Source organism: Triplophysa rosa, linkage group LG9 (genome assembly GCF_024868665.1).
Source record: "Triplophysa rosa linkage group LG9, Trosa_1v2, whole genome shotgun sequence".
NCBI lineage: Eukaryota > Metazoa > Chordata > Actinopteri > Cypriniformes > Nemacheilidae > Triplophysa > Triplophysa rosa.
Window position 1 is genome coordinate 19726184 of NC_079898.1, and position 25786 is coordinate 19751969.

The following is a 25786-nucleotide window of genomic DNA, read 5'->3' on the forward strand; positions in this document are numbered from 1 at the left end:
ACATTTAATTTTACTCGCTAATGTGCTGGGTAGACTTATCAAATAATATCGCATGTTATGTTTACATTTGACTGTGAGATTTAAAGGGTCTGATTCTTGTTGTTTGCACTGCACAGACCGATCGGCGTAAGACAGTCAGGTACCGCGAGAGAAATTCCGAAACAGACTGTTTTGAATCGCTCTCGCGGTATTTTGATGTATTACACTGCGTGCGCAGCCCCGCAGGAAGTCGTACGTACCTTTCGAGACTGGAGCTACTCCTCCTTCAACCGCATTTTGGAGCTTAAGCCATACACTATTTCTCAACTTTAACACAGATTGCCTGGTAAATACCAAGATTTATTTCATGCACGATGGGGTTTGAGGACTTTATTATGCCAACCATTGAACGTATCAAGTACGTGAAACTTAAGAGCGATGCATAGACAAAATAGTCTGGGTTTTATGGGATTTTGCCTAAATTAGTCATTTCACGGTCGGTGCACGAAATGTTACTACATCGCTGCAACTCGTCTGTACAATTCCTTCTGTGTAACTTAAGTTGTAAGTTACATTCATTTCATGAGTTTTACTTGTTGCGTAACTTGTAAGATTTCATTCTTTACTTTCAGAGAGACGTTTAGCAACCTGGATCGGTCTAAACTTCAGCTCTTGGCACTCTCTTCTGCTGGGGTCGGAGGACTTTTGTGCTATTTGGCATGGAGGAAATCTCCTAAAAAGATGCCAATAGGGGATGGCTGGTGGGGAGCAGGTGAGAAACTTCTAAACGAGGACGAAACTGTTCACAAGTTTGTGTTGAAGACCTCAGTGGAAGAGATACAGGTGGGTATGAAAATGACTGTTTGTATAAACGTTATTTTACTAAAAATGAAATGGTTTTGGTTACTGTAGGGCAAATTGTACGAACTATTTATTAAAGTGTGAAAGGCAAGGCAGCATTGACTGGGTGAAGAATGATGCATGGATGACCTAAAACGCTTTCTTCACCTATAAATTCACAGGATCTGTACAGACGCATTGATCAAACACGTTACACAGACCCACTTGAGGATTGCCGCTTTCATTATGGATTTAACTCGACGTATCTTAGAAACGTTGTGTCCTATTGGAGGCACCAGTTTGACTGGGGGAAGCAGGTGAAGATGATCAACCAATACCCTCATTTCAAAACCAAAATTGAGGGTAAGCATTTAAAATCTTTCCCCATGCAATTTAGTACAATGCCAAATTTTTAAAGCAAAATTATGGTCGATTACTCATATTTTGACCTCTTTACTGCCTCTTTTCAGGATTAGATGTTCATTTCATCCATGTGAGGCCTGTTCAGATGCCGGGACAGAAAGTTCTTCCACTCATGATGGTTCACGGCTGGCCTGGTTCCTTCTTTGAGTTTTACAAGGTCCTGCCCTTGCTCACTAAGACCGAGACAGATGTGGTCTTTGAGGTTGTCTGTCCTTCCATTCCAGGCTATGGCTACTCTGAAGCTCCACATAAACAAGGTATATCTACCACTACCAGCATACAATGGGAGTCTTTAGTAATAACATACGGCATAATACTAATAGACATTCCACAACGACATTGATGTCTTAAAATAATATATGAAGTTGATTTTTATTATTATTTATTTATTCTTTTTATTAATATTATTAAATCTGAAGGATTTAACTCTAAGGCTGCTGCCCGGATCTTTCATAAGCTTATGGAAAGACTGGGGTTCACTGAGTATTACGTGCAAGGGGGAGACTGGGGATCCCTTATAACCAGCAACATGGCCCAGATGAAACCAGAGTGAGATCAATTTTACACCACCATACTGACTTTGTTCATATCCTTTATTACTAGTAATTCCTTTCGATCATATTATCTGCTTATCCATGTCCCTTTCTGTTATGTACTGTAGATAAAGATAAATTGCTCTATTGTTCTCTTTTAAAAAAGGTGTGTTAGTGGCCTTCACTTGAACATGATCACTGCTAAGACTAATAGCGTTGGACTCCTTTCCATACTTGTTGGTCGTTACCTTCCGTTCTTGGTGGGCTTCACAAAGGAAGATGTCAAACGACTCTATCCTTACATGGAAAAGAATATATATGAAATGCTGAGAGAATCTGGTTATTTACACATTCAAGCCACTAAACCGGACACAGCAGGTATATATTATATTGTGCTGCATTTTAAAGATTTTTGAACTGTTATATATGCATTTTATATGTATTACAAAGATTTTGAGTCAGATGTGAATCTTATGGACACTTCATCCAAAGTTTACATTTTATCAGTTGATATATTTGCTATGAATCAAACCAGTGGCCTTGCATTGCAAACACCATGCTCTACCAGCAGAGCTACCCTTTAATTGAGTTTATTTACCATTAAACTCCTGCTGTTAAAGGGCTCATTGGATGAACATTTTCAACAAGTTGGCATGATTTATTAGGGTCTTCATGAAATGTCTGTAACATATTTTGCTTGTAAACAACACACTTTTTGCCTCGTCAAAAACACCTATACTCACAGCAACTCGTTTTGGTGTATGTCTCCTTAAATGCTAACGAGTTACTGTGCACCCCACCCCTCTTGCGTCCGGGGTGTTGACACAACCCAATGCAGGTCCTCTGGGCACACCTCCCAGAATGTTTTAGATTCAAACTGATTCAACACACCTAATTAAAATGATCAGCTTGTTGGTGTTAATTAGGGAGACATTTAAAACATTCTGGGAGGTGTGCTCTGAGGAACTAGGGTTAGGAAATACTGGTATAGTGCATGCTATGGCCATGCCGTGGGTGTAAACATGCAGATTAATGGGCGGTAATATTATAATAAGAACCTCTTCCTATGTCACAAGAGGAGCGATGGGCCCTTTAAGCATTTTTTATGTCCCTGCAGGATGTGGACTGAATGACTCTCCAGTTGGATTGGCTGCCTATATCTTGGAAAAATTCTCTTCCTGGACAGACTTGCGAAACAGAGACTTGGATGATGGGGGTTTGGAGAGGTAATAAAAAAACATGTTTATGTGTTATGTGAGAAAATAGCTGGTACAGATATGTGTATGTATACATTTTACAATCTGATACATTTCCCCTGGAAAGGAAAAGTATTTCCACCCACTGCAGCATGGATGTAGTGCATACATTGCATCCACACTAAACCTACTAGTTAAATTAATTATAATTTATCGGCCTTTTATTTGACACAGAAAGTTCAGTCTAGATGACCTTCTTACAAATGTCATGATCTACTGGACCACATGTTCAATCATTCCCTCGATGCGTTTCTACAAAGAGAATCTGAAGAAAGACATTGTGGACAGTGTGTAAGTTAAAGTCTTAGTGACTTGAGGTCAATGCTCATTCAGAATTTTTCATTACTTCTTCTAGTTTTGTCACTAATATGTTATTATCTAAAGCTATTCTCTTATTTTCCCTAAAGCAACAACGTGATTGTGCCCACGGGCCTGGCTGCCTTTCCTAATGAGTTAGTCCACTGCCCTAAGACCTGGGCTAGCTCACGGTTTAGAGATATTCGTTCCTACTCTTACATGCCCAGAGGGGGACATTTTGCTGCCTTTGAAGAACCCCATCTTCTGGCTCAAGACATCATACAGTTTGTGGAGAAGGTGGAGAGTAAAAGACGCAAATAACAACTTAATTCCAGAATAGAAAAAAGTAGCAATTCTGCTGAATGTTATTAATGTATTTTACAATATTATTTAGTCAGTCAATTCTTAGAAAAGCAAAGCTCACCCAGTTCTAGTTCACCAATTTATATCAAATATAATTGTATAGGTTTCTTTGCATGATATATTGTAGTCACATTTTCTTAAGAATAATAGAGTAACACAAGTTTGTGATGTGAAACTGACATTAGTAAAAAGTAACAATATTACTGTCACAGTTACAGAGGTGGACAGTAACGAAGTAAATTTGCCTGAGTACTGTACTTAAGTACACTTTTTGAGTATCTGTACTTTACTTGAGTATTATTTTTTCTGAGTACTTGTACTTTAACTTACTACATTTGAAAGACAAATATCATACTTTTTACTCACTACATTTATAAAAAGGTCCAAAAGTAGAAAATGGTTTCTATGCAGCGGGGTTTCCTGTGTGCACAATTTATCTGGCTTGCGATCTGCCAGGACCTTTTACTGTTGCCAAGTATTTCAGTTTTTCTAAGCTCGCGGTTTTCCGGCAGCTTTGAATGGCCATTTGGCAGATTTTTTTAACGCAAATCTGGCAACTCTGGGATCTTCCCCGCTAAACTAATGTAAACGTAGCGCTGCTACATCGTTGATAGCGCTCTGAAAAGGCAAATAGAACATTAAAAGAGGAAAAAGGCACATGTTAAAGTGTGGTGTAATCATCTGTGGGTTACGATCAGTCAAAGATCGTTGAAACATTGTCATGAAAATGATCGGCATAACGGCTAAACGGTAAATAAGCATCACATACACCTTGAGCTACACGTGCGTGTTAACTTCTGATCTGCTGCTATATCATTTAAAGCGATTTGGAAAATGAATGATGTTTTTACTGAAGTAACTATAGTTGAAGTATTCCTGTTGAAATAAAAACAATAGAACCCTGCCCAAAATACAACATAAAATGTAATGGATTTAATGGTTATAATGGGAATTGTACTATGGATACTTGTTGTCTACTTGTATGTGATGGATTCTATTGTGGGATGGTAAATCCTATTGGAATAAAACCCAAAACACACTACAAAGAGGAATTTAATTTAAAAATCTCATTCTAATTAAAAAATTCATTGTTTTTTTTCAGCAGGGATGGTATTTGCATTAAAACCACAGTATCCACAAATTTACCATTTTCTAAATATAGGAACCATACTCCAATTAATAATCTTTAGTAAAACCACAGCAACTAAACATACCATAGTTTCATTATATTCATTATTATACTAGCTATAGTTTATGTTTGTAGTTAAATTATGGTAATAAGTCCAACAAACACATGGCTTCTACACTTTACTATTTACAAGAACCTTACTACTTACTGGTAAATTGCTGCTAAAACTGGTAAAGGGAATATACAAAATAAAAGAACACTGCTCATAAATACATATAGGCCTAGGGGGCTAATGAGGATAATTAGGCTAAATGATCATACAGGATTATATCTAAACTAAACATATGTGTGCTAAACATATAAAGCTCTTAAAGGAGTTGCTCACTGCAAAATTTGCCCCCATTGACTTTCCATAGTAGGAATAAAAACTACTATGGAAAGTCAATGGGGGCAAATTTTGAAGTGAACTACTCCTTTAATACCACTGATACTGTGAGCTACTCGGTGTATTCAGTAGGTGCTTCAGAGGCATAAGGTATACGACAATAAAACAATGCACAACTGACATAAAGGAAATTTACTTTTAATACTTGAGTACTTTTAAAAGCACGTACTTCTGTACTTTTACTCAAGTAAGAATCTGTCTTTACAACTTTTACTTGTAGTGGAGTAATATTTGACCAGTAGTATCTGTACTTTCACTCAAGTAAGGAAGTTGTGTACTTCGTCCACCTCTGCACAGTTATCAGTTTACTTAATATAATGAACCTAGAAGATTCAATTATTTGTGATGAATACACAAAATAAAAGCAATATTTAAATAGTACAGATTTGTAGCAGCAAACTCCATTGTGTTCATTAAAAATGTATACTGCTACAGAATTGTTTAGTAATAAAAACATAATTAACTGTTGTTTCAAGAGATGACAATCATCATGCACATTCATTTGGTTTTAGAAGCTGCCATTTAGCAAATTAAAATATTAGAAATCCACTGTCCTATACTGTAAAGTATAGAAAGATAAAAATGGATTGTGATCATGTAAACTTGTCATAAACCCTTAGATTATTTAAAACATCCACACAATACTTGTGAACAAAGCATAAAAACAACAGCCAAAATAGACACAGTGATCCCTGAGAATGGAGTGAATCTTATTCCAACATTCCCTGAAATCTGTCTTTATTCCCCGTCTGTCTAGGCCACATTTAATTTTCATTTACAGAAACCTTTGACAGTGATGGGAACCTGAAACCACATATAACCCTCCAGGTCGTCTCTGTTACATTTTTGTAGCTCCCCAACGAGTGACAAATCACTGGCTATAGAGATGACATGTCGTTTCACTTTTGTGGGAACCCTAAAATCTACTTTTGGTTTGAACCCAGTCACGCCACAATCCCGGTGACCCAGAGCCATGATGTTGGTGGTCATGATACGCACAGACTTCGCATCCGACAAAAGGTCGGCCACAAAGAGCGTGCGGAAGAGCTTTCTTAGACATGCTGAAGTCCTTAGGCTGTTTTCTCCAGCCCCTATGGCCACAGCTTCCATGTTGACCTCGTATAGCTCGGTGGGGAGAATGATAGACCCTCCCAGCATGAAGAGCACACGGGGGACTTGGCTAAGAGAAAACAGGGCTTCAAGGTGGGCCAGAACTTCATTCAGCTCCTGCAATGTCCGCTGGCAACGACGCCAGTCCAAGCCCCCTAAGGTCTTCACAGGCCGATGGTTCACCACACACTCTGTCTGCGAGAAAAGTCTATAAAGTCACACTATGGATAAAATGGAACACTGAATAATAATCATCTTGTTTATTAACATTGAAACAATTATACCTGTGTAGCATTGTGCTGTTGTTTCTGAAGGAACACCATTTGGTCATAAGTCATGGGTAGCTGTTGCCTCTGAAAAAGGACACACTTAAGAAGCTCACAGACAAATCTACAGCAGCCGTCCTGTGTGATTCGCCCCGAGAAGACAACGGTCACACGTCCCTCCTCTTTTGCTCTTCTGAATATGTCTTCATCATCAATATTGTGTGCAGGAACAGCTTTAGATTCACTATTATGCTGACTGCTGGAACCACTGCTTAAAGTGTGTATTTGCAGGCAACCTTAAAATAACAATATTGAACATTTATATTCAAATAAGGAATATCAACTTAACATTTTAGAGAATTAATAAGGTATTATAATGTAGTCAAAGATGAGAAAAGACAGGAAATATAGCCATTTAGCAAGAAACGTGACCGAATGCCACTAACGTTACATACCTGGATCAGAACCATCATCGCGTTGCCCTGTTCTCGACTCTTCTGGGCTGTTAATATTTTCTTTGTCCTCTGGAGCATTACAAGACTCCACAAGAGCCACATGCCTTTCTGTATTACCAATGTTATCAAGTAAACACACATGTTTCACCGGTGAGTGGTGGGTGGATTCGTGATCATGTATATCTGTTGAATCTTTCGAGTCCACTTGAGTTTCGCATTGATCGACGTGATTAAGTTTGTTATTACAACTGTTGTGGGAAGCCTCGACAGCGTAACTATATTTGATGAAAGTCATATCGGCACTCTCAAACGCTCTCCTTGGTTTCTCTTCCATTTCTACTGCTTGTGTTTGAATTTACCCTCCGGTACTGCATCATGGGAAACATGAAAACCGGAAATCATAGGGAATAGAATAAAAGTCCTCAATGTAATGATTGTCCAAAATAGAAATAATGTGATTAAAATAACGGCAGGGTGTTGTAATGTTGAAGTGACTATTTATATACATACATTTACAAACATATTATTTATTGTTTTATTATATTTTGTGCCCTTTGGGGATTCAAACCAGAAGGCCCAAGACCTGCGCCATCTACAGGTTGAGTATTTTAATGTATTCTGTCCTGTTGGGATAATGCCTTGAAAGTGATTTTAAAGAGCCAAATTAATCGTAAAACACATATTGTACAAGTACATTTTATTTGAACAACGTTAGAGTGATATATTGCGTTAGAATATAGCTTGATTGTAAAGCTTTAGCTTAGGGCGGTGTATTTTAAAATAAATGTATTTTAAGTAATAAGTGAGAGAGTAATATTCAGGTTTTTCTCTCATTTTTGTGCCACTAGGTTTGTATGTGTTTTGGGTTTTTTTTGTCCCATATCTGTTGATGGACTACTTTTTCCGTGTACTCTTGTCAACACTGTTGCATAGATCTACAGGGCCCACTACAAATTGGGGGGGGGAGGTGGGGGGTGAACCCATAAAATAAAAGTCTTACACTTCTATGCCTATTGACATGATACTTTCAGAGAGCAGATGCAATATATTCAATCTGGCTCCGTGTGTGCATTTGGTATTATCTGGGATAAGACGTCTCCCCAGGCAAAAAAAAAACTATTAGTACATTTGAACGTATGGCCGGAACTCAGTATAGCTGCACTGGGGTCCAGAGGTGATTAATTATTAGTGAAAATAATTGTATTCTCCATTATTAAACGATTTAAAACAAATATGATATTGACAAACTCAATTGTCAGCATTCAAACATGAGTGAAATTTTAGATAAAAATAGAAAGATATTTTTTACAAATACTAAAGCATCTACATAAAGCAGGAGAAAATAAAAGTGCCATCACTAAAGTATGCCAAGTATGACACTCCAGTCTTTTCCAGCACTTATCCGCTCACTCCCGCGGTTGCTACCCTACAAGCCTCACAACGCTCTGACGCTCAACCTAACCAACGTCAAGCGTGCACTCCTCTCATCTCACTGCCGCATCAATCCATCCAATCACAACGCCGCTTCCGCATGCAAGCCGACCAATCATAGCGCGTTATTTTACACACGGCCTCCACGATAACTACGAAGGTAGGTTGCGTCGCCTCACAGTATACCCACCAACTGCAAATTGACAGTTTCTCAGGTGAGGCGCTACGCTACAGGAGCTGTTTCACTTTCTCTTGAGTTTCAGCGCGCATATCACTGTGAGCCTGGGGTTGATTAACTCAAAACCCAGTTACCAGAAGCCCTCACATCACGGCACCATGAGCAAAAAGAAAAAGGAGTGGAGAGCGGAGAAAGGTAAGGCTCTTTTAGACTCTGCTCGTGTATCTTCCGTTAAAGGCAGGATTCAGAAGATAATGTCAGTCTGGGTTTTGACACTCACGGGGTTCATTCTGGGTTCACGCGGTAAATATGATGAGAGGGACGTGTTGAAATAGATGCACCGCTCTGAGAATCAACAGCATTGACACTCACACCTTCACATGCAGGTAAAGCGTCTGTACAGGACGCTGTGATTCAGGCCCTGATGTGTTTAGCGTTTACACCTGTTTGAATGAAAACTGCTACTGGTATTCATGCAGTGAGCATGCAGCTGAGTTACTTATTTTGTGTCCTTGTAAATAGATAATTAAACGGACACGCAGCGCAGTGTTGCTGTATATTGTGATAACAAATAAAATCTTACGTGCTATTTCTCATGAACTTGAACAAGGCACGTGCCATTGGTCCTCAACAGGTGCATTGTGAAGTAGTGTCACAACAGAGATTCTTGATCGTATAAGAATGTATTACATTTTTGACTGCATTATGGATTGTTTTATATGACGTCTTGCAAACCGCTGTTTGTTACTCTCATAAAAACACTTTTTAGTTTTTAAGGTTGATTGCAAGAATAATGAGGATTGCTGTGTGGTTTGTATTTGATATGTGCCCTCTGAAGTTGCCGGGGTGTTATTGTCAGTGGTATTATTTCGAAGACTATAATGACCATTATAATTGAATAATTATTCATTAATGTAGTAAAATGTAGATAATTTAAATGTAAATAATATATAAATAATTTTATTATAATTGGGATTTCAGTGAAATGTTTTGCTGACATTCAAACTATTTTAAAATCATGAAGTACTCATTGTGCTCATGAAGAGGCTCTTTTGAAAGAAGTAATTGTTGGTCTAACATTGGGGAGAGCAGGAAGAAAAAAACACACAGAATAAATACATTAATAAACATGGTTGGGAAAAAACATGTAGGGACAGTCGGCATGAAAAAATCGGTAGTGTTTGTTATATTTAATGGTGTAACCTTTTGTCTTTGAGGAACTGTTTTAATTTAACTTATGTTCTACAAAGCATCTGATGGCCGGTTTTATTGGTGGTACCCATTTATTTAACATGTGAGCTGCTGGAAAAGTAATTTTGTCTGGCTTCCAGTGAAATGCCTCCATAGGGGTTTATCAGAAACAAAAGTGAAACCAAAAGAACAAGATACATGGAAATCAACTGTTTTTAAAAACACTCCAAGTCATTTAATAAACATGGCAAACTCCCGTACACAATGATCTGAAATCAATGACTTGTTTTCAATTAAATCCCCACCGTTTACAACATATAACTGATTGTATGCAGCCTGGTTCTGTGTCAAGCATGCAACTTGGGCCTGCAGCTGTATTCTGAGCAGTGTACCCTCATTAGCCTGTCGGTTCTCACACACGCTTAGCCGGCTGCCACAATTACCACACCAATGAGTATCACTCTGACAGCAATGCATAAAGATAGTCGCAGATGTTCCTTTATGAGCCGCTCTAGTTCTATATAAACTGTTTAGCTTGGCTTCACAAGACATCTTCTCATGATCTATCTGTTTGCGACATGTGACACATTCTGACACCTCGTCTTCTGTTCCACAGACCGCTTACTCAGCCTTTCAACCGAGGATAGACGCAAAGATTATCGGGGCAACTATCTGGCACTGGACAAGATACCCACCTGGGCAAGTCAAGAGAACAGTACAGGTAAATCTCAACACCTGCAGCCAGTTGCATGACCCCTTTACAGTTTGCTGAAAACAAAATGTTCTCATTTTCACATGGTACATAGGTTGATGTCAAAGTACAAAGGTAACTCAAATTCATATTGGAGAACTGCTTTAGGGCTCTTTTAGGGATTGTTTTGCACTCATTTTGCCATTCTCAAAAGGGTACCAGTTATTTCATGCCCTTCTCTGCATGACAGTCACTACTCTGCATGCAAGTGTGTTGCTGCCCTTTTTAAAGAAGATGACACATGGATCAGTCTTGCCCTGAGAGCTCAGATGTCATGGCTTATTTATGGATGAACCTGGCAAAAGCTTAAAGAGGGTGTTAGGCACTGTTTCTGTTTGTACACCTTTATTTGGTGCTGGATTGGTACTTTGGTATGGTTGTGCTTTTTGTACCAGTTATCCAAGTTTAGTTTTTGTAGACTGAAAGGTCAGAACCCAAAGGCATAGATGGAAGACATAGTTTTTAAATGTGATTTTGATTGACTCGGATAAGGTCTCCAGTGATGTAATGTTAAGCTTTACAGTGATACAGATAACTGTGGTTGCACTTTACTGAGTAGTACACAACATTCTTTCAATACGTTTACATCAGTGCAATGTCTAACAATGTTCTAACAATGTGAGCATGTTACCTGAAAGCGATGGATCCGTCACTTGGATGTTCAAATCACGTATTAAGCCAACATTTCTGTTCTGCCTCTGTCTTAATGGTGCCACAGAAAATCTAATGTATGGATTGTTGCTGCACATCAAGTTGGGAGTTTGTTCATTTGCATTTACATTTACACATTGTGCAGACATCTGTATCCAAAGTGACTGACAGTGTATTTGACTTCTTTTTTTTTTTATTAGTATGTATGTTCTCTGTGATCTAACATGACTTTTGCTTTGCAAATGCATTGTTTTACCAATTGGGCTAAACAGGAACACAGTTTTCACTTAGCACCTCCAGGCCATTTCATCTTTAGTTTTTGTAGTGAGAAGATGTCACAAATGTTACATGGGCCATTTCCTCTGCCACGGATGGACGCCATCCTGTTTATGCTTCACCAAATGGCTTCGTCCTGTGCCAGCAGGCCTGGAGATGATCTGAGAGCTGGTGAACTGGTTCATGGATATTAGGACTGTATATTTGCTCCTGGTTTACCAATCTAAGACGACGTTCTGCATGATGTGCTATAGACAGTTTTGCAAATAAGCATTATGAACACAGTTGGGCACAGTTGTCTTTACATTTGCGTGTGATTTTTGAAATTGATGGCATATGAGATTGCATAGGGTTGACAAACTGGTCAATGGCAGCAGTGTAGACCCGATGGTTTGGACGTTCTAGCTGTTGGGCTACTCTCTGTTTTGCTAACCCATATGCACAGTGTTGAGTGCCAGTAACCAGCCAGATCTGATTTCGTTGGTTCCTAGCTGATATGAAACTCTAGAGTGCATCCAATAGGTGACTTTGCTATCGGTGGATATGCTTTACATGCCTGTAATACCTGTCAACATTACAAGTCAAACATTTGGACACTACTCTTTTTGCAGTTTAGAAAATTAATGAACTACTCAAAATACAAAATTACTTTTGTCTTGACTACATATTTGATCAGTCTAAACCAAATTCATGAGAAATTCACCAGACATCATGAGACTTGAAAGATGGAAATATATGTCAGTGTTTACAAAGGTGTAGATCAGTGAACTGGACTTTTACTGAGTCAATGTGCAGTTGACATTAGTAGCACTGACTTACTTAACGTTTTATTCTCTACTCTGTACAGTTACAGAGGATGAAGAACTGAAGTCTTTCTCCCTGGCCGACAAAGTGTCTCTGTACAAAGGTGACATTACTATTCTGGAGGTGGATGCAATAGTAAATGCTGGTGAGTATTCTGATTTTAACCAATTTCTGTCGTACAGCCTCAGGATCAGCCTGATGACCAGTTGTTGCATTTTATGAAGGCTTTGAATAAAAAATATTGTGGTTGTATGTGTAAACCTTTGCACATGGTACAGTCCACTTTGCATTTGTTGAGCTGGCCCTCCCTCTAGTGTCCATAAGCGATATTGGCACAACTACTTTTTTGGTGCTGATGATGCAGTATACTGTAGAGCCATTTCAGTACACTTTTTCTCTTTTTAGCAATTGTCTGTTATGATTAGTGGTGGTGTTATTTCTAAATGATGAGATGTGTGCAAATTTCCTCTTTAAAATGAAACGTCTTGTCTGGTAAGGGGAGACATCAAACAAATTGGTAAAAAAAATGCAAATTTTACTTGCAGAGTGAGATTGTGTTTTGCATCTCTCTTGCTTGTTAATTGTCTTGTTCTCATATTGCAGTGATGTTGTATAAAATCTATTTACGTCGTGCCTAGCTGTTATCACCTTTAAAGCGGCCCCAACACTCGCGGTTTCTGCCAATCTCATATTAATCTTGAGTACCTATAGAGTAGTATTGCATACTTTGTATATTCGAAGAGTATTTAGTTTGATCACATTTATAAAAGATAGATACAGCTGTACGATTATTTCCGAAAGCATACGGCGCGTGCGGGGGGGGGAGTGGTAGACTAAACTAACGCACGTACGAATCCGTTGCTAACAAAACACAGACTCACCGCATGCGGTTCATGTCCGGCATTTTTTTTAGCGCTGGGACGGCTCCATATATCAGTTTCAAACGATCTCCAAATCCAGCGTTATATCCACCGTTTATATAACATTCATCACCCAAATGCAGTGGACAAACAAACACCTGAACTTCGCGAACGTATTCTCTCTCTCTCTCCTGCACACAAGTGAAAGGGACGTCTGCGCGTGCTCCTCCTGCTCTCCTTGCTGCCGCATGCTTTTCTGGGAGAATTGTCCAATAAGGGACTAAGAAAAATTGTTACGAAACAGTTTTATATGTTCGAAAACTTTCCGAAACCTGTACGATCGCTGGGGGAGTGTATCGAGCACAGAAATACTACGTAATACGCCCAACTCGTTTTTTGACAAGTTGACCATGTTAAGCATGAGAAGACACGTTTAACATTGTAAAGTGGTTTAAGTGGTTTTCTGTTGTGGTAAATGAGCAGAAGACACTCATGGTTTACTTTAAAAGCTGGCTGCTCTTGATGATTTAGTATGTGTACTCTAGCAGATGGTTGAACCATTGATTACATTGTATACTATAGAAAGTTCCAGTTCTTCACTCAAACTGTTCATCTTCACATTCCTGACCACAGAAGATGATTGGAAATAATGGACGTGTTGTCATTTGGGTGTTTTTGATGAACATGAGTGAAATACGATTTTTACTGGTCTGTTGAATTTCTTCTGAATTTTGAAATCTCGTAACAGCCGTTTTGTGGTCTGTGCTATCAATGTACAAGGATTGTTTGCGAATGATTGAGTGTCTATTAGGTTTTTTGCTTATCTTGCCATAATTCAAGCATTATACAGCTGTGTAGTATAGCAAATTTGATGGGTTTTGAGAATTTTAACAATCCAAACTTTTTGTTCAAATTCAAATTTTTATTTTTTCCTCCAATGAGTGGAACCATGATTTTGACCAAAGAATCTTTTTGCCAAGAGACAGTTAGCTCTGGTTGCTTTGTTAAATGGAGTTAAAAGGAGTGTGTTCCACACCGTTCAAGGGCATTTTTGACAGTTTTGGTAGCATTTCAAGCTGCTCTTTCTGACCCTAGGCTTAATTAAATAAAGAAAATAAAATAAGCACATTGTATTTATTTGGGAAAAATCTATTTTTTATTTCTAAAATTAATAACTATTGTAAAATAATTTCTGCATATTAGGTGTTTGGAAAATACACAATAAATGAAGTTAAAAGAGGGAAACATAAGAAGCTTTTTATTTTCTTTAAAGTTCTGTTCTTTACACTGTGTCTCTGACTTGACCTTAGCACAGTAAAACCTTGCAGAAAGTTTCACAAGGTATTGCAAAGAAAACAGGAAGTGGGAGAACACGCTGAGAGGGCCGCTGTTCTAATGTGGGGGTCTGACACAGTTACGATGTGAAACTGCGTCTGTAAGCAGAATGAATCACGTATTTGGTTGCACTGCGCACAAGGTTCTCTTAGTGCTCGTTTCAACAGGTTTGTTGGCGGATCCTTCACATCAGTGGTCACATTTAAGAACGCAGAGCGTTTCTGTAGGGTTTGTGAGATTGAATTAGGAAAGTAATTGGTTTAAAGGCTCAGAGAATGAAGGAGGCGACTTATCATGCAGACGGGTGGCTGTTCATCCATCATAGGCCACTGGCTTAGGCCAGGAAAGTAATCGCATTATTGCTACAGTGCTGTGGTCTTGCTCTTAAAGCCCCATTTTGCTCCAGCATTTTTGAGTTTTGATTCCTGGAATGATGGAGAGCTTTAATATTACGATAAGGACAAAGCCTCGCTGCGATGGCAAGGATTTGAATGTGTTTCTCGTCTGGCTAGAACAGTGTATAAAGCATTGTGCGGTTAGAAAAAAGATTTCCAGTCCAGTGTTCTTGTCTACGTCAGTTAGTTTGTTTAAAACGTTATAATTTCAAAATGCTCTACTGTTGGAGCTAGAAGTGCTCCACATTATAAAAAAGGTGGATGGTGAAGCGTGTTTGCACGAATCCCTCAGAGATTTGATAAATCTGGGGCGATTTTACTGATTTGCAATTGACTTGCATCATCTAATAGTTTTGGCATCTTTGGCATCATCAATAGATTTGTAAGATTGGGATCTTTTTCAAATCGTTGATGAATATAGTTGATTGGGACCCTTCTCTGACTTCTTTCGTCTTCCTCTTTGTAGGGATTTATGGCTATTATTGTTTGTTGGTGGAAGAAAAAAAACACATACCACATACATCTGTGCACATACCCGACTGTCTTCGCTGCCCCCAGAATTCAAAGAGAAAAACTGTTGTAAAAACTCTGAGAGGAATGAAATTGAGTGATCATGGTTGCTTTCATGATTATGTGGAAAAGTTGATGCACGAGTCATCAGCCCATCATAAACTCCTTGTCCTCAGATTATATTAGTTTTTATTCATCTCATTGCCACCCCTCTCTCATGAACCAATTTAATGCATGTAAGGTTGAAGAATATTACTGCAATAAAAAACCCTCCTGGGTCCTCTTTGCCAAAAGGCCTAATTCAGATCAGGTTATTATATTCTATAACTTGGGTTTGAAGACTTTATTTATGAGTTGAAGTGAGCAGGATTAGATTTGCTTTCCTAACTTTGCTTCATTTTTAAAAGAAATAGTTCACCCAAAGAGTCATAGAGTGAAGATTTATATTTTTTTAGGGGGAAAGTAAAATTAGACCAAAAGGTGACAATCATGTTCTTGTTCAAAAGCTTTTTTCTGTCATTCTGGTTCAGCGTGTTCCTCTGTTCACACTTTTGAATTAGCTCAACGAGGCGTCTCTTAGTAATCACATGTTCTGCATTGCCTGACATCTCTGAAATGGATCTGGAACGAAATGAATTACCATACTTATTTATTTTGTGCAGTGCTTGGATACTATTGGCCAATTTGTGCCAAGCCATTCTCGCATGGATTTCAGATGATTATTTATTTTTCTAGTACACTAGGCTGATCAACAAAATCACAGTCACAATCTGAAGAACTTCCCCATTGATTTTGTTTTGATTTTGTGGTTTCACCCCAAAACAAAAGATTTATTTTAATCCAGCGTTATTAGTTAATAAAGTGTGCTGCTTTTACACACGGGCCATGTAGAGTTTGCATTGGAAATGTCAGGCGGCATGAAATTAAATGGCAACAGTAATTAATTCTGGGCGGCTTCATGCTGCATGCCGAGAGAGGTGAGGCTGTAAGCACGTTAAATGGGTTTTTAAATCACTCTCTGGATGGCCAATTATTTTTTCATGGAAATAAATTTCTTGTCAGAGCTGCTAATTGAAATAGCAACCGACACCAGGGTCGTGATAGGTGCGAAAATTTTAATTGCTCTCCCTTTCTAGTTTTCACACAAGGTGCTGTTTCGCTAAGCAAACAAAACAAACACCAAATAAAAACCGTTAAAATCTGACAGGGCAGTCAGGTGATAGAGCTGTTAAATATAGAGCCAGAACTTTCAGCAGAAATATCTGTTATTGACTAAAAAAAAACAAACGTGAAATATCATTACATAGTGTATCTTTTCAAAGTCTTCTTCATCTCGAACAAACCGGAGTTATTTAAAGCGTGAGCATCATCATTTGAAGATGCCGTTTTTTTTGCTGAGGTCTGCAAAGTGACGTTTTGTAATTAGGGAGCTCTTTAAGAGAGATTCTGAAAGCTTTGTCTCTTGCCCATAGCGTGGCGAGACTCAGCCACAGATGAGAACAGTAATGGAGTCTAATGCACTCTGAACATTAAATGTTCAATGAGTCACAAAGCTTAATGGAAAGCAATTGCATGTTTAACCGAAGACGGGCCTCGACTCTTTTGTAATTGACATTTGAGAGTGAGAGAAAAAGAAATGCTCATCAACACAACTGACAAAAGGTAAAAAAAAGGCTTCATCTAAAAAACAAGGCCCATCAGAGCTTATTTTGCTAAAAGCTGTTGTGAGAGACAAGTTGAAGTCTTCTTATGTTTTTATCTCCTTTAATGTATATGTGATGTTTTTGTTGTAAGTGTTGGTAAGGGGCACACAGAATAGTTCTACATGTTCCTGTTCTTTTCGGTCAGTACAGCGGTTTACTTTTCACTTGGCAAAATTGTTTTTGTAATTGTAGTAATACTGGACTGATTTAAGCTTTGATTAAGACCCATCACTATGTGTAATTCTTTTAAACAGCATTTTAATGAATAGTTCACCTTCAAAATGAAAATTGTCATCATTTACTCACCCTTTTGTCATTTTAAACCTGTGTGATTTTCTTTCTTCTGCAGAACACAAAAGAAGATATTTTGAATAATGTTGGTAACCAAAAACCAACAGTTTTCTGTAACCAACATTTTTCAAAATACCTTCTTTTGTGTTCTTCACAAGAAAGAAAGTCATACAGGTTTGAAACGACAAGGGGGCATGTGTATTTTTAAAGGTTAACTATTCCTTTAATCTTTAGCAGAATTCTGCACCCAATTTTTTTACCTAAATTTAGCAGAGAAAATGGTCGGCGGCTTTCATCTGAGACTGGTAATGGCTTTTCTCTTAAGCACTTTTCACACAGAGATCCTGGAAAATACACGGAAAATGTGTCCAAGAATTTGTCCCGGGATTGTTAGATTTTGTTCATTCACACTACCAGTGATTTTCTGGAATCTGTGCTTGCGTTCACACACATCCCGTGAAGATCCCGTAAAGACACGTTACATTATATATACTGCAATGTAATGTTATGTGCTTTTTTTGTCGTGAAAATAGGGTTGATCACTGTGAAATATATTTCCTTGCGCTGTTTTTAGGTTGCTAAATATTTGTATACTTCTTTCCTTTATTTAGTACCAAATAGGCCTAAATAATCTTTTATTCTGTTTATTATTCTGCAGCATATATTGTTGCCTTTTGCAAATGACAAAGACATTAATTTTAAAACAAACTTTTTTATTTATATTTTTTATTGGTAAATGCATAACAACGAAGAGGAATGAGGCACAAGAATGCAAGGTAGGCTATAGCCCAACGAGATTAAGCTAAATATAAGATAAACATAAAATGTCATATGAAAACAAATAAAAGCAAATTGTTCAGGCTTTTTCGGTGCAAATTTACAGAGCCTTAATGAAAAAATATAACGGAAGTATGCTGCGAAGTAAAAATTAGCCAGTATTTTTGCAACATAGCCTAACTGCAATACAAAAGGCACAGTATAATCATTTTTCCGTAATATGATGTACAAAAATGTAAGTTTAAAAAAACTTTTTACAATAAACTTATGAGTTAATATGGCCTAAAGCATATTGCACATATAAAAACCACAAATAAACACTTAGGTTGGTATATGATCATCGTGTTTATATTGTTTACAATGTTTTTGTTGAGAAAAACAAGCACATAAATGTTGGGGTGAAAGTTTGGAGTTAGTTTGGAGTTAGTCTGTTAACAGTTAGTCTGTTAACAGACTTTGGAGTTAGTCTGTTAACGAGTTTCTGTGCCCACAGAAACTCGTGGGCTTCTCGCAGCACGAGCACAGCAGGTGCACGCAGCCGTGTTTTAAGGTTGGTAAGTGATCAAGTTTATTAAAGCGCTGTGTATTTTCGTGTTAATAGTTTTGTAAAAAGTAATTTCAAGTTTAAACTGCGTTTAGGAGACAACGCTATTTTCGCATCTGACCTTAAGTTTGGTGATTAGGACTCTTGCATTCATCCATGATTTAGCTAAAGTGAAATAGTATAGGCCTATTTTTTAGTTTTCGATTTACTAGCGAACAAAAACGACTCGCTTAACTATATTTGTTTTCATCGCCAAATTAATTACGATTTATTATAGATGTGTGTCATATCACAAGGCTTTTCCGGCATTATTTCTGCCTTTGGTTCCCACTGGGCACTTTCCGGGACTGATCCGTTAATGTTACTAGGTCCCCTTTCCGGAATCACTTTTCGGATCAATCCGGGATGCGTTTGCGTTCACACAGAAGGAACACTGGCAATTTTACAGAAATTTTCTGGGATCAGTGGTCTGTGTGAATGGGGTTTAAGCCTGAAAGTTTTCCATCTGGTCTTAGTCTTGTCTGGGTAAAATGCATCTCGCTGAAGTTCCTTAGCAGCAGTCCCGGGTTTCAAGGATGTTTTTCTTTGATGTCTCTGATTGTTTTAGTGCAGGGGAGCCTGGACAATTTGAGGACTTCAAGGGTAAGTCATTTTCAGCAGTATTGATTCTGCGCTGATGTGAGCAAGACAGAGTGTGTGTCTATGTGTGTGTTGAAGAGGGTTTCTGCAATGAGGTGGCAGCGTCTGTGTGTGTTTAGCTGGGTGAAGAAGCAAAGTGACATTTAGGTCTAGTACTCCTGTTTGGCACTTAATAAAATCTGTTTTTGATAAATTGCTTTTCTGGCCTGTGATAATATTGGCTATTGACCCTCCAACGCACGCACGCACGCACACACACACATCATTTAAATTTACATCCATGTTTTGGGTTGGACAGTAGACATTGAGTTGATGTGCAAACTGGTGATTGTTGCAGTGTTGCATCAGGAATGAAAATCGATGCCACGGCCCATGGCAGTTGCTGCTCTGATGAACAGTGAAATAACTGTGTGTTTGTGTGTGTCTGGAGTACTAAATTTCCCCTTTAAGAAGTCCTGTTAATACTGTCAGAATGATGAGATTCAGGCACAGGGTTTTCCCACAGCACATGCCTGTAATATAACACACACACATACACATGTGGCTTAGTCCCTTAAAGGGATACTTCACCCAAAAAAGAAAATTCTGTCATCATTTACTCACCTTCGAGTTGTTCCAAATCATTCTGGTGAACACAGAAAGATATTTGGAAGAATGCTTATAACCAGACAGATTTTGCCCCCCATTGACTACCATAGTAGGAAAAAATACAGTGGTAGTCAAAAGTGCCCCAGAACTGTTTGCTGTCCTACATTCTTCAAAATGTCTTCTTTTTGTGTTCATCAGAGCCTACTATGGGAGTCAATGGGGGGCAAAATCTGTTTTGTTTTAAGCATTCTTCCAAATATCTTTCTCTGTGTTAAATATATTAAATGTAAATTTGTTCATCAGAACAAAGACATTTATACAGATTTGGAACAACTCGAAGGTCAGTAAATGATGACAGAATTTTCATTTTTGGGTGAAGTATCCATTTAATTAATAGTTTAGGGACTATCATAATGTTCAGAAAATGCTTGTCATTCACCATGTGAGCTTAGAGAATGACAACACTGTCATAATTGAATGTATGAGGATGTTAAATAGAGTTTGAGGAACCGCCAACAGCAAAACACTCACTTTTTACTCGCATTCTTTATTAATTTAAAAATAGATACTAAGGAAAGATGGCATTTATTTACAGACTTACCCTTACATTTTAGGTCAACCTGAACACCACTCAAAGGATGAAAAAGAAAATTGAAGGAATTTGCATTTCAAAAATGGTACATATAGAAGTATTAACTCTCCCTTGAGTGCTAAATTACTTAAAGTAATAAACCTCCAACATTGCTTTAATAATTTTTTAGTTTAGATGTACATGTTAACAGAGCAACATTTTATTCCGATTGTGTCCAATGTTAATGAATTGTAGACCCTGCTGTCTTACAGATTTAAGTCTTCATCGGGATGAGGTGCTGTTCAAGTCTTTGGCCTGAAGGGGGCACTGTGCATCCACAAGAAACATGACCCGACTCCATCCTCTCATATAAACCGCCAGCGCTCATCTCTGTTGTTTTGTCCAAATCCACAGCGCTTGTTTAGATAGCTGCTTGTATTCCAAGGATGTCGCGGTTGGGACGGATGCCTCTCGTCTTACTTCAGTCTCAGATTACAGGGATGAAGGGAATGTAGCTCATGGGTTCTGAACATCTCAACATGTGGGTAGCTTTGGGCGTGTAGTTGCTTTCCAGTGAGATGATAAATATGCAGAAGAGACTGGGTTAGTGTTTGTTTGGAGTGGTTAAAATAGTGCAGAAGTGTGATTATAGAATGTTTAAACTGCTGTCAAGAATACAACACAGATCTGAGGTGAAGAGCGTGAGAGAGAGGCCTTAGTGCACTTACCAAGTCATGGTGTCAATCAAATCGATGTGTTTAGGAGCAGAAATACAGAGGTAGTGAGAAATATGGTAAAAGAAGCAGAGAGATGAATTCATTCATTGCATCAAGAGAACATCCCAGTGATGTTCTCATACCAGAAGTTGAACTCAATGGCCACCTGCTGGCTGGTCATTTGTCTGTGTTGCCGTTCGCTCAGAATTTCCCCAGATGTGGACTGGTTTCCTCATTCCTCCTTGCCTTTCAGCCATTACGTCCATTTCGATGACTAATCGCTAGTTATTTTGACATTCGCATTACAAGCGATCAACGCCACAGTCAGAAAAACCGTGTGCCTTAGCAGAAGTGCTTATTAGGTGCTTGGTTACATGTCCACGGTGGGAATACTTGCCGTAATGGTCCCTCTGAACATTTTCATAATGGGCAGTTCACCGCTGCACAAATAGATTTCCAAAACCATGTGCTATTTTTGAAAGAGGTTTGTTTGCTCAGGTCTTTTTTTTGCCTGGAAAAAAGACATGTCGGTTAATGCAGACCACCAATAGGCTTATCAGAGTTACGCCTTTCAGTAATACCACTAAGCCTAGGATACAATTGGATTTTCTTTCCCCTTCTTAGCAAAGGACCTCTCCCAGCATTCCACGCTCATTTCATAACAGCCAGCCATTCCCACTGTGTGCTCCGCGTAACTATTGAAACGACGAGCAAATACGCACCAGATCAAATATTCTCGGAATGAATACAAAACGGAGTCTTTTACAAAGTGAGCCGCAGAAGCCCCTTCGAGGGGCCCGCAATAAATTCTGGGATAAATGCAGTTGAAGTGAGCTTTAATTAACAGGCGATAATTATAAAACACTCAGTGTAGAGCAACACTTTAATGGGTGAAATTTAGTCTGGATATTTAAATTGAAATGCGGCTGCACTCTCCTTCGGTTAGTGCGTAACTTTAGCTGCGCTTCTGAGCACAATTGGAGATCAAATGGTGGTATGAGGAAATTGATTTTGATGGTGGTGTAGCTATCCTGCACATTAAACAGATGGAATTGAACGGATCCGATCTTTATGGCTGTTTGGACCAACCTCCGGCTCGCCTTCATCTGTATGCTAATGTCAGACGAATGGCGTTTGTTAGGAAATGAGTTTCAATTTACTTGACAGGAGTTTTTGTTCTTACTGCATGGCCACATCAGTGTGCTGAAAATGTGGGATGGACTGATGTTTAATGCTCTTATGAGCAGATAACATTTCAAATGTCTTCATGTGATTTCTGACTAATAATACTTTGGAATCAAATCCAGGAAGAGTTGCGTAAATGTAGGTCGGAAGGCGACGATGACATGCTGCAAAACCGGCTTTTTGCACCAAATTTACAATTCTTTGTTTGCTTGTGTAAGCTATTGAGTATTGCAAGCCATGCAAAATCAAGATTTTTACCTCTACTTTTCAACAAAATTTAAAGGAGTCACGCTCACAATGTATGAAGCATTGCATTAGTTAACAAAATATTAACACTGAAAAACAACTAATAGGATTTCCTTATTTTTGGTGTTAATTTGCTTAATTTTTTGCACACAGTTTTTTTTAAAGTCCGAGTAAAGTGACATTGAAATATGTGTTCTGAGTTTGTCACACAACAGAAAATTGTGTTATTAACCACCCAGCCAAATTTGAATGGAGAAAAAAAACATCCAAGTAAATAAAATAAGTCATCAAAATCTTGGAAAAACAAGCAGGACTCTTTGCGCTCAAACGCTGTGGGCGTGTCCGCTGTTGGCGCTGAAGCCACGCCCACTCGAATCGCTCAACCTGAGTCCCCAGCCAAGTAGGCTATATGTGAATTATGTGAATACGTTTTATTGGAGGATTTGAGGTCAAACACGCGCTAGGCAATGCATGCGATATAGATAATGACGGGGTACGTTAAAAGGTATGCGTATTTGGCGTGCTGTCCGGAGAGAGGGCTCCGAGCCTGGCAGTTTCTTCCGAACACAGAGTACTCTCCCCATGTCCGGGGAGAAGGCTCCGGGCCCGGTATTAGCCCGAACCCAGAGAGCGTTGTGGTTACAAATAGCACCCGGCAATGTTCAAGATAGCATTTTGTGCACGGAGGCAGCTTGGAGAGACAGGCTTCATAGGCAGCGTAACGGAAGTCCATTTGAATTATAAACAGAGACCGTATTTACTATAACCAATTACATATTTAAAAACTACAATACTAATTTCTCGTTAGAAATGCAATCAAAAGTTATTGAAAGTGAAAATGAAACGTACATTTATACAAAACTATGCTCCAATGGGCGTTTCGGCCGCCATTTTATTTTTTCGAGCTTGAGCCTTCTCGACCAATCACGTTCCTCGCATGTTGTTATGGAAACGACAGGTCTCCGTCATTGATTAGCTGTGAAAAAGGTGCTTGACAGGATGTTTTTTCAGAAAAGTTGAACTTTTTTCCAACCTCAAAAGATGCTCTGAGCTGCAGAAAAAGACGCTGGCGCTGGCGTTTTAAAAAAACGCTCAGGACTTTTTTTGAAAACACGATTTACTCCATAGGATTATAATTTAAAACAGACGCTAGCAGCTTCAAAAAAGAAGTCATGTGTGAACACAGACAGCTTTGTCTATTTGTAGTGGTTCTTTCTTGAGCTGATAAGGTAGATGCTGAAATTGCTGATAGCGAACCAGCCGGGTGGATGTCTGTTATTTGGCGTGAGATTTGTTTAGTTGGGCAGAGTGAGAGCCTGAAAGCGTGTGCGAAAAGCTTACAACCCTGAGCTTGTGACTGTGCAGACACCTGATGCTATGCGCTCTAGTGATAGGGATCGTCATCGATCCCCCGTTTTAGCCCCGCCCAAAAAATCCTGAAAAGGGAATTGGTGAAAAACTGTTTAACGGTTTAACTCCACAATTCAGTACTACATACATACAGTAGTCTTTGTAATGCGTTTCAGCAATACATTTCTAACATCTATAATGTGTTTAGAAACAATTCTCAGAATTCTCTTTACCCGGACTTTAAGTAAATTTATTACACGGCTCGTTGGAATGCTTGATTCTGATTGGCCAGTCGCAACACTTGCAGGTTCGTTATTCCCAGATAACAACCTCTCAAAACGAATAACACATGGTAACCCAGATGCAGCAAATCATTTTGACAAATTAAATATACGTACGTCTTATAATAACATATATCACATTATATTTACAGATGATTAAACCAAATTGCCTATTCGTGACATCTGAACGTCGTTTCTTTCCTCGCGGAATTAGCTAATACATGTATAATTATGTTATTATTATTAATTATATGAATGTTTGATTGTATATTAATTGTATTGAATAAACTATTTGTTGAATTTTATTGTATATAAAAATTTAAAAATATATATTTTTTGAATGGGTCTTGTAACTTTATCGCATTTATATTTTAGCCAAGGAACGGTTCTTCTACTGGTAACCAAAAATAATACTGCTAGACATACTATCAGCTTGCTAGCTAATGTAAATTACTTGTTATTTCTTTTGCTTGTTATCAGAAATGATATACAGGGACTTTATATTCTTTGCGGATGTCTACCGCAAGTTAAGTTTAGGCCACTAAAGCGTGCATACGCAGTGACGTTTGTTTATGTTGTTTCTTTGAAATAATGGCAGTGTGGCAACCAGAAAGTGTCCAAATATTTGTCTTAGTTTAGTTTTATCATTTAAAATCTATATCACTTAGTTTGACCTTTTGATGTAACATCCATACATTTAAAAGTTTTGTTTAAATGTCAAAGTATTTGTTGGAAAAAAGTTTAAAAGGAAATCTGTTTAGTCTACTGAAAGCAAAATTTAAGTAGCCTGTATTAGTGCATGTGTTCATTTCTGATAGCATCACAAAATACATATACAATTTAGATAGGGATGTATGAAGTAAATAACACTATTGGTCACTTAAGTTAAACAAAAAAGAATTTTGTTTATGGGAAAGTGGTTTCTTTTTATCTAGATAATGTAGTGGATGAGCAGAATAGTGTGTTCTCATTGATAGTATATCAAAGAGAGAGATAACCACCAGCAGTTGCCTTGGATATTTTGGGAAATGGCTAATTTGTGTTCTGTTAACACAGTTATATGGTTCATTAGCTTTCTCTGGCCCTTCGTTGAACCCAAGATAACACGTGCCCTAATATCTTCTCCAAGTTTTCAATTGTGTGATGGGCCACAAGATCCAATAAAGGTACTGCCCTGCTCTTCTTTATTGTCTAATTTGTAACACCTGAAGTTTGCTTTAGTATATATATTTCCATGATTTTGTAAACAGGTTGTTTTATGATTCCATTATGTGGTGCTGTTTTAAATAAGGTATAGCTAGTAGCATAACTGTTTGAAGTTTATTTGATGCGTGCGTTATACAGTATATACATGAGGCTAGAGGAATAAGCAATGAAAGTGGTGTGAAGTCTCTGGAGCGCAGGGTCATGTAGAGGA

At 38.3% G+C, this 25786-nt stretch overlaps 3 protein-coding genes across 5 annotated transcripts in view; 2 read left to right on the forward strand and 1 right to left on the reverse strand.

Moving 5' to 3' along the window:
• The first annotated feature begins 236 nt into the window (after positions 1-236).
• ephx5 (epoxide hydrolase 5) lies at positions 237-4036 on the forward strand. Of its 2 annotated transcripts, none has more exons than XM_057341948.1 (9): positions 237-397; positions 612-822; positions 1002-1182; positions 1290-1499; positions 1662-1791; positions 1942-2153; positions 2893-3001; positions 3206-3322; positions 3439-4036. In XM_057341948.1, exons 1-9 carry the CDS (start codon positions 354-356, stop codon positions 3647-3649), a joined length of 1425 nt encoding a protein of 474 aa, XP_057197931.1. In that variant the 5' UTR covers positions 237-353; the 3' UTR covers positions 3650-4036. The 2 variants fall into 2 exon arrangements, with proteins under 2 accessions (XP_057197931.1, XP_057197932.1); XM_057341949.1 differs by lacking the exon at positions 237-397 and adding an exon at positions 430-543 and having other exon boundaries at positions 3439-4035.
• Positions 4037-4865: 829 nt separating this feature from the next.
• Positions 4866-7449, reverse strand: mad2l1bp (MAD2L1 binding protein). Its single transcript, XM_057341960.1, has 3 exons — positions 7097-7449; positions 6660-6937; positions 4866-6570 (listed from the first exon to the last, which is right to left on the reverse strand). Exons 1-3 carry the CDS (start codon positions 7428-7430, stop codon positions 6037-6039), a joined length of 1146 nt encoding a protein of 381 aa, XP_057197943.1. The 5' UTR covers positions 7431-7449; the 3' UTR covers positions 4866-6036.
• A 1241-nt stretch (positions 7450-8690) lies between these two features.
• macrod2 (mono-ADP ribosylhydrolase 2) overlaps positions 8691-25786 on the forward strand; it is a 510226-nt gene continuing 493130 nt past the window's right edge. The window contains exons 1-3 of one of the 2 annotated variants that reach the window (XM_057341952.1): positions 8691-8900; positions 10513-10617; positions 12422-12523. In XM_057341952.1, the coding sequence (XP_057197935.1) occupies positions 8864-8900; positions 10513-10617; positions 12422-12523 (244 nt within the window). In that variant the 5' untranslated portion in view covers positions 8691-8863. The remainder of the gene's footprint in view (positions 8901-10512; positions 10618-12421; positions 12524-25786) is intronic. The other variant, XM_057341953.1, reaches the window with a different exon arrangement.

Coding starts and splice junctions, on each gene's coding strand:
- ephx5 (XM_057341948.1), top strand. CDS start 354: ATGGGGTTTGAGGACTTTATTATGCCAACCATTGAACGTATCAA. Junction 823..1,001: donor CCTCAGTGGAAGAGATACAG/GTGGGTATGAAA, acceptor ATAAATTCACAG/GATCTGTACAGACGCATTGA. Junction 3,323..3,438: donor AAAGACATTGTGGACAGTGT/GTAAGTTAAAGT, acceptor TTTTCCCTAAAG/CAACAACGTGATTGTGCCCA.
- mad2l1bp (XM_057341960.1), bottom strand. CDS start 7,430: ATGGAAGAGAAACCAAGGAGAGCGTTTGAGAGTGCCGATATGACTTTC. Junction 6,938..7,096: donor CGATGATGGTTCTGATCCAG/GTATGTAACGTT, acceptor TGTTATTTTAAG/GTTGCCTGCAAATACACACT. Junction 6,571..6,659: donor AACAGCACAATGCTACACAG/GTATAATTGTTT, acceptor CTTTTCTCGCAG/ACAGAGTGTGTGGTGAACCA.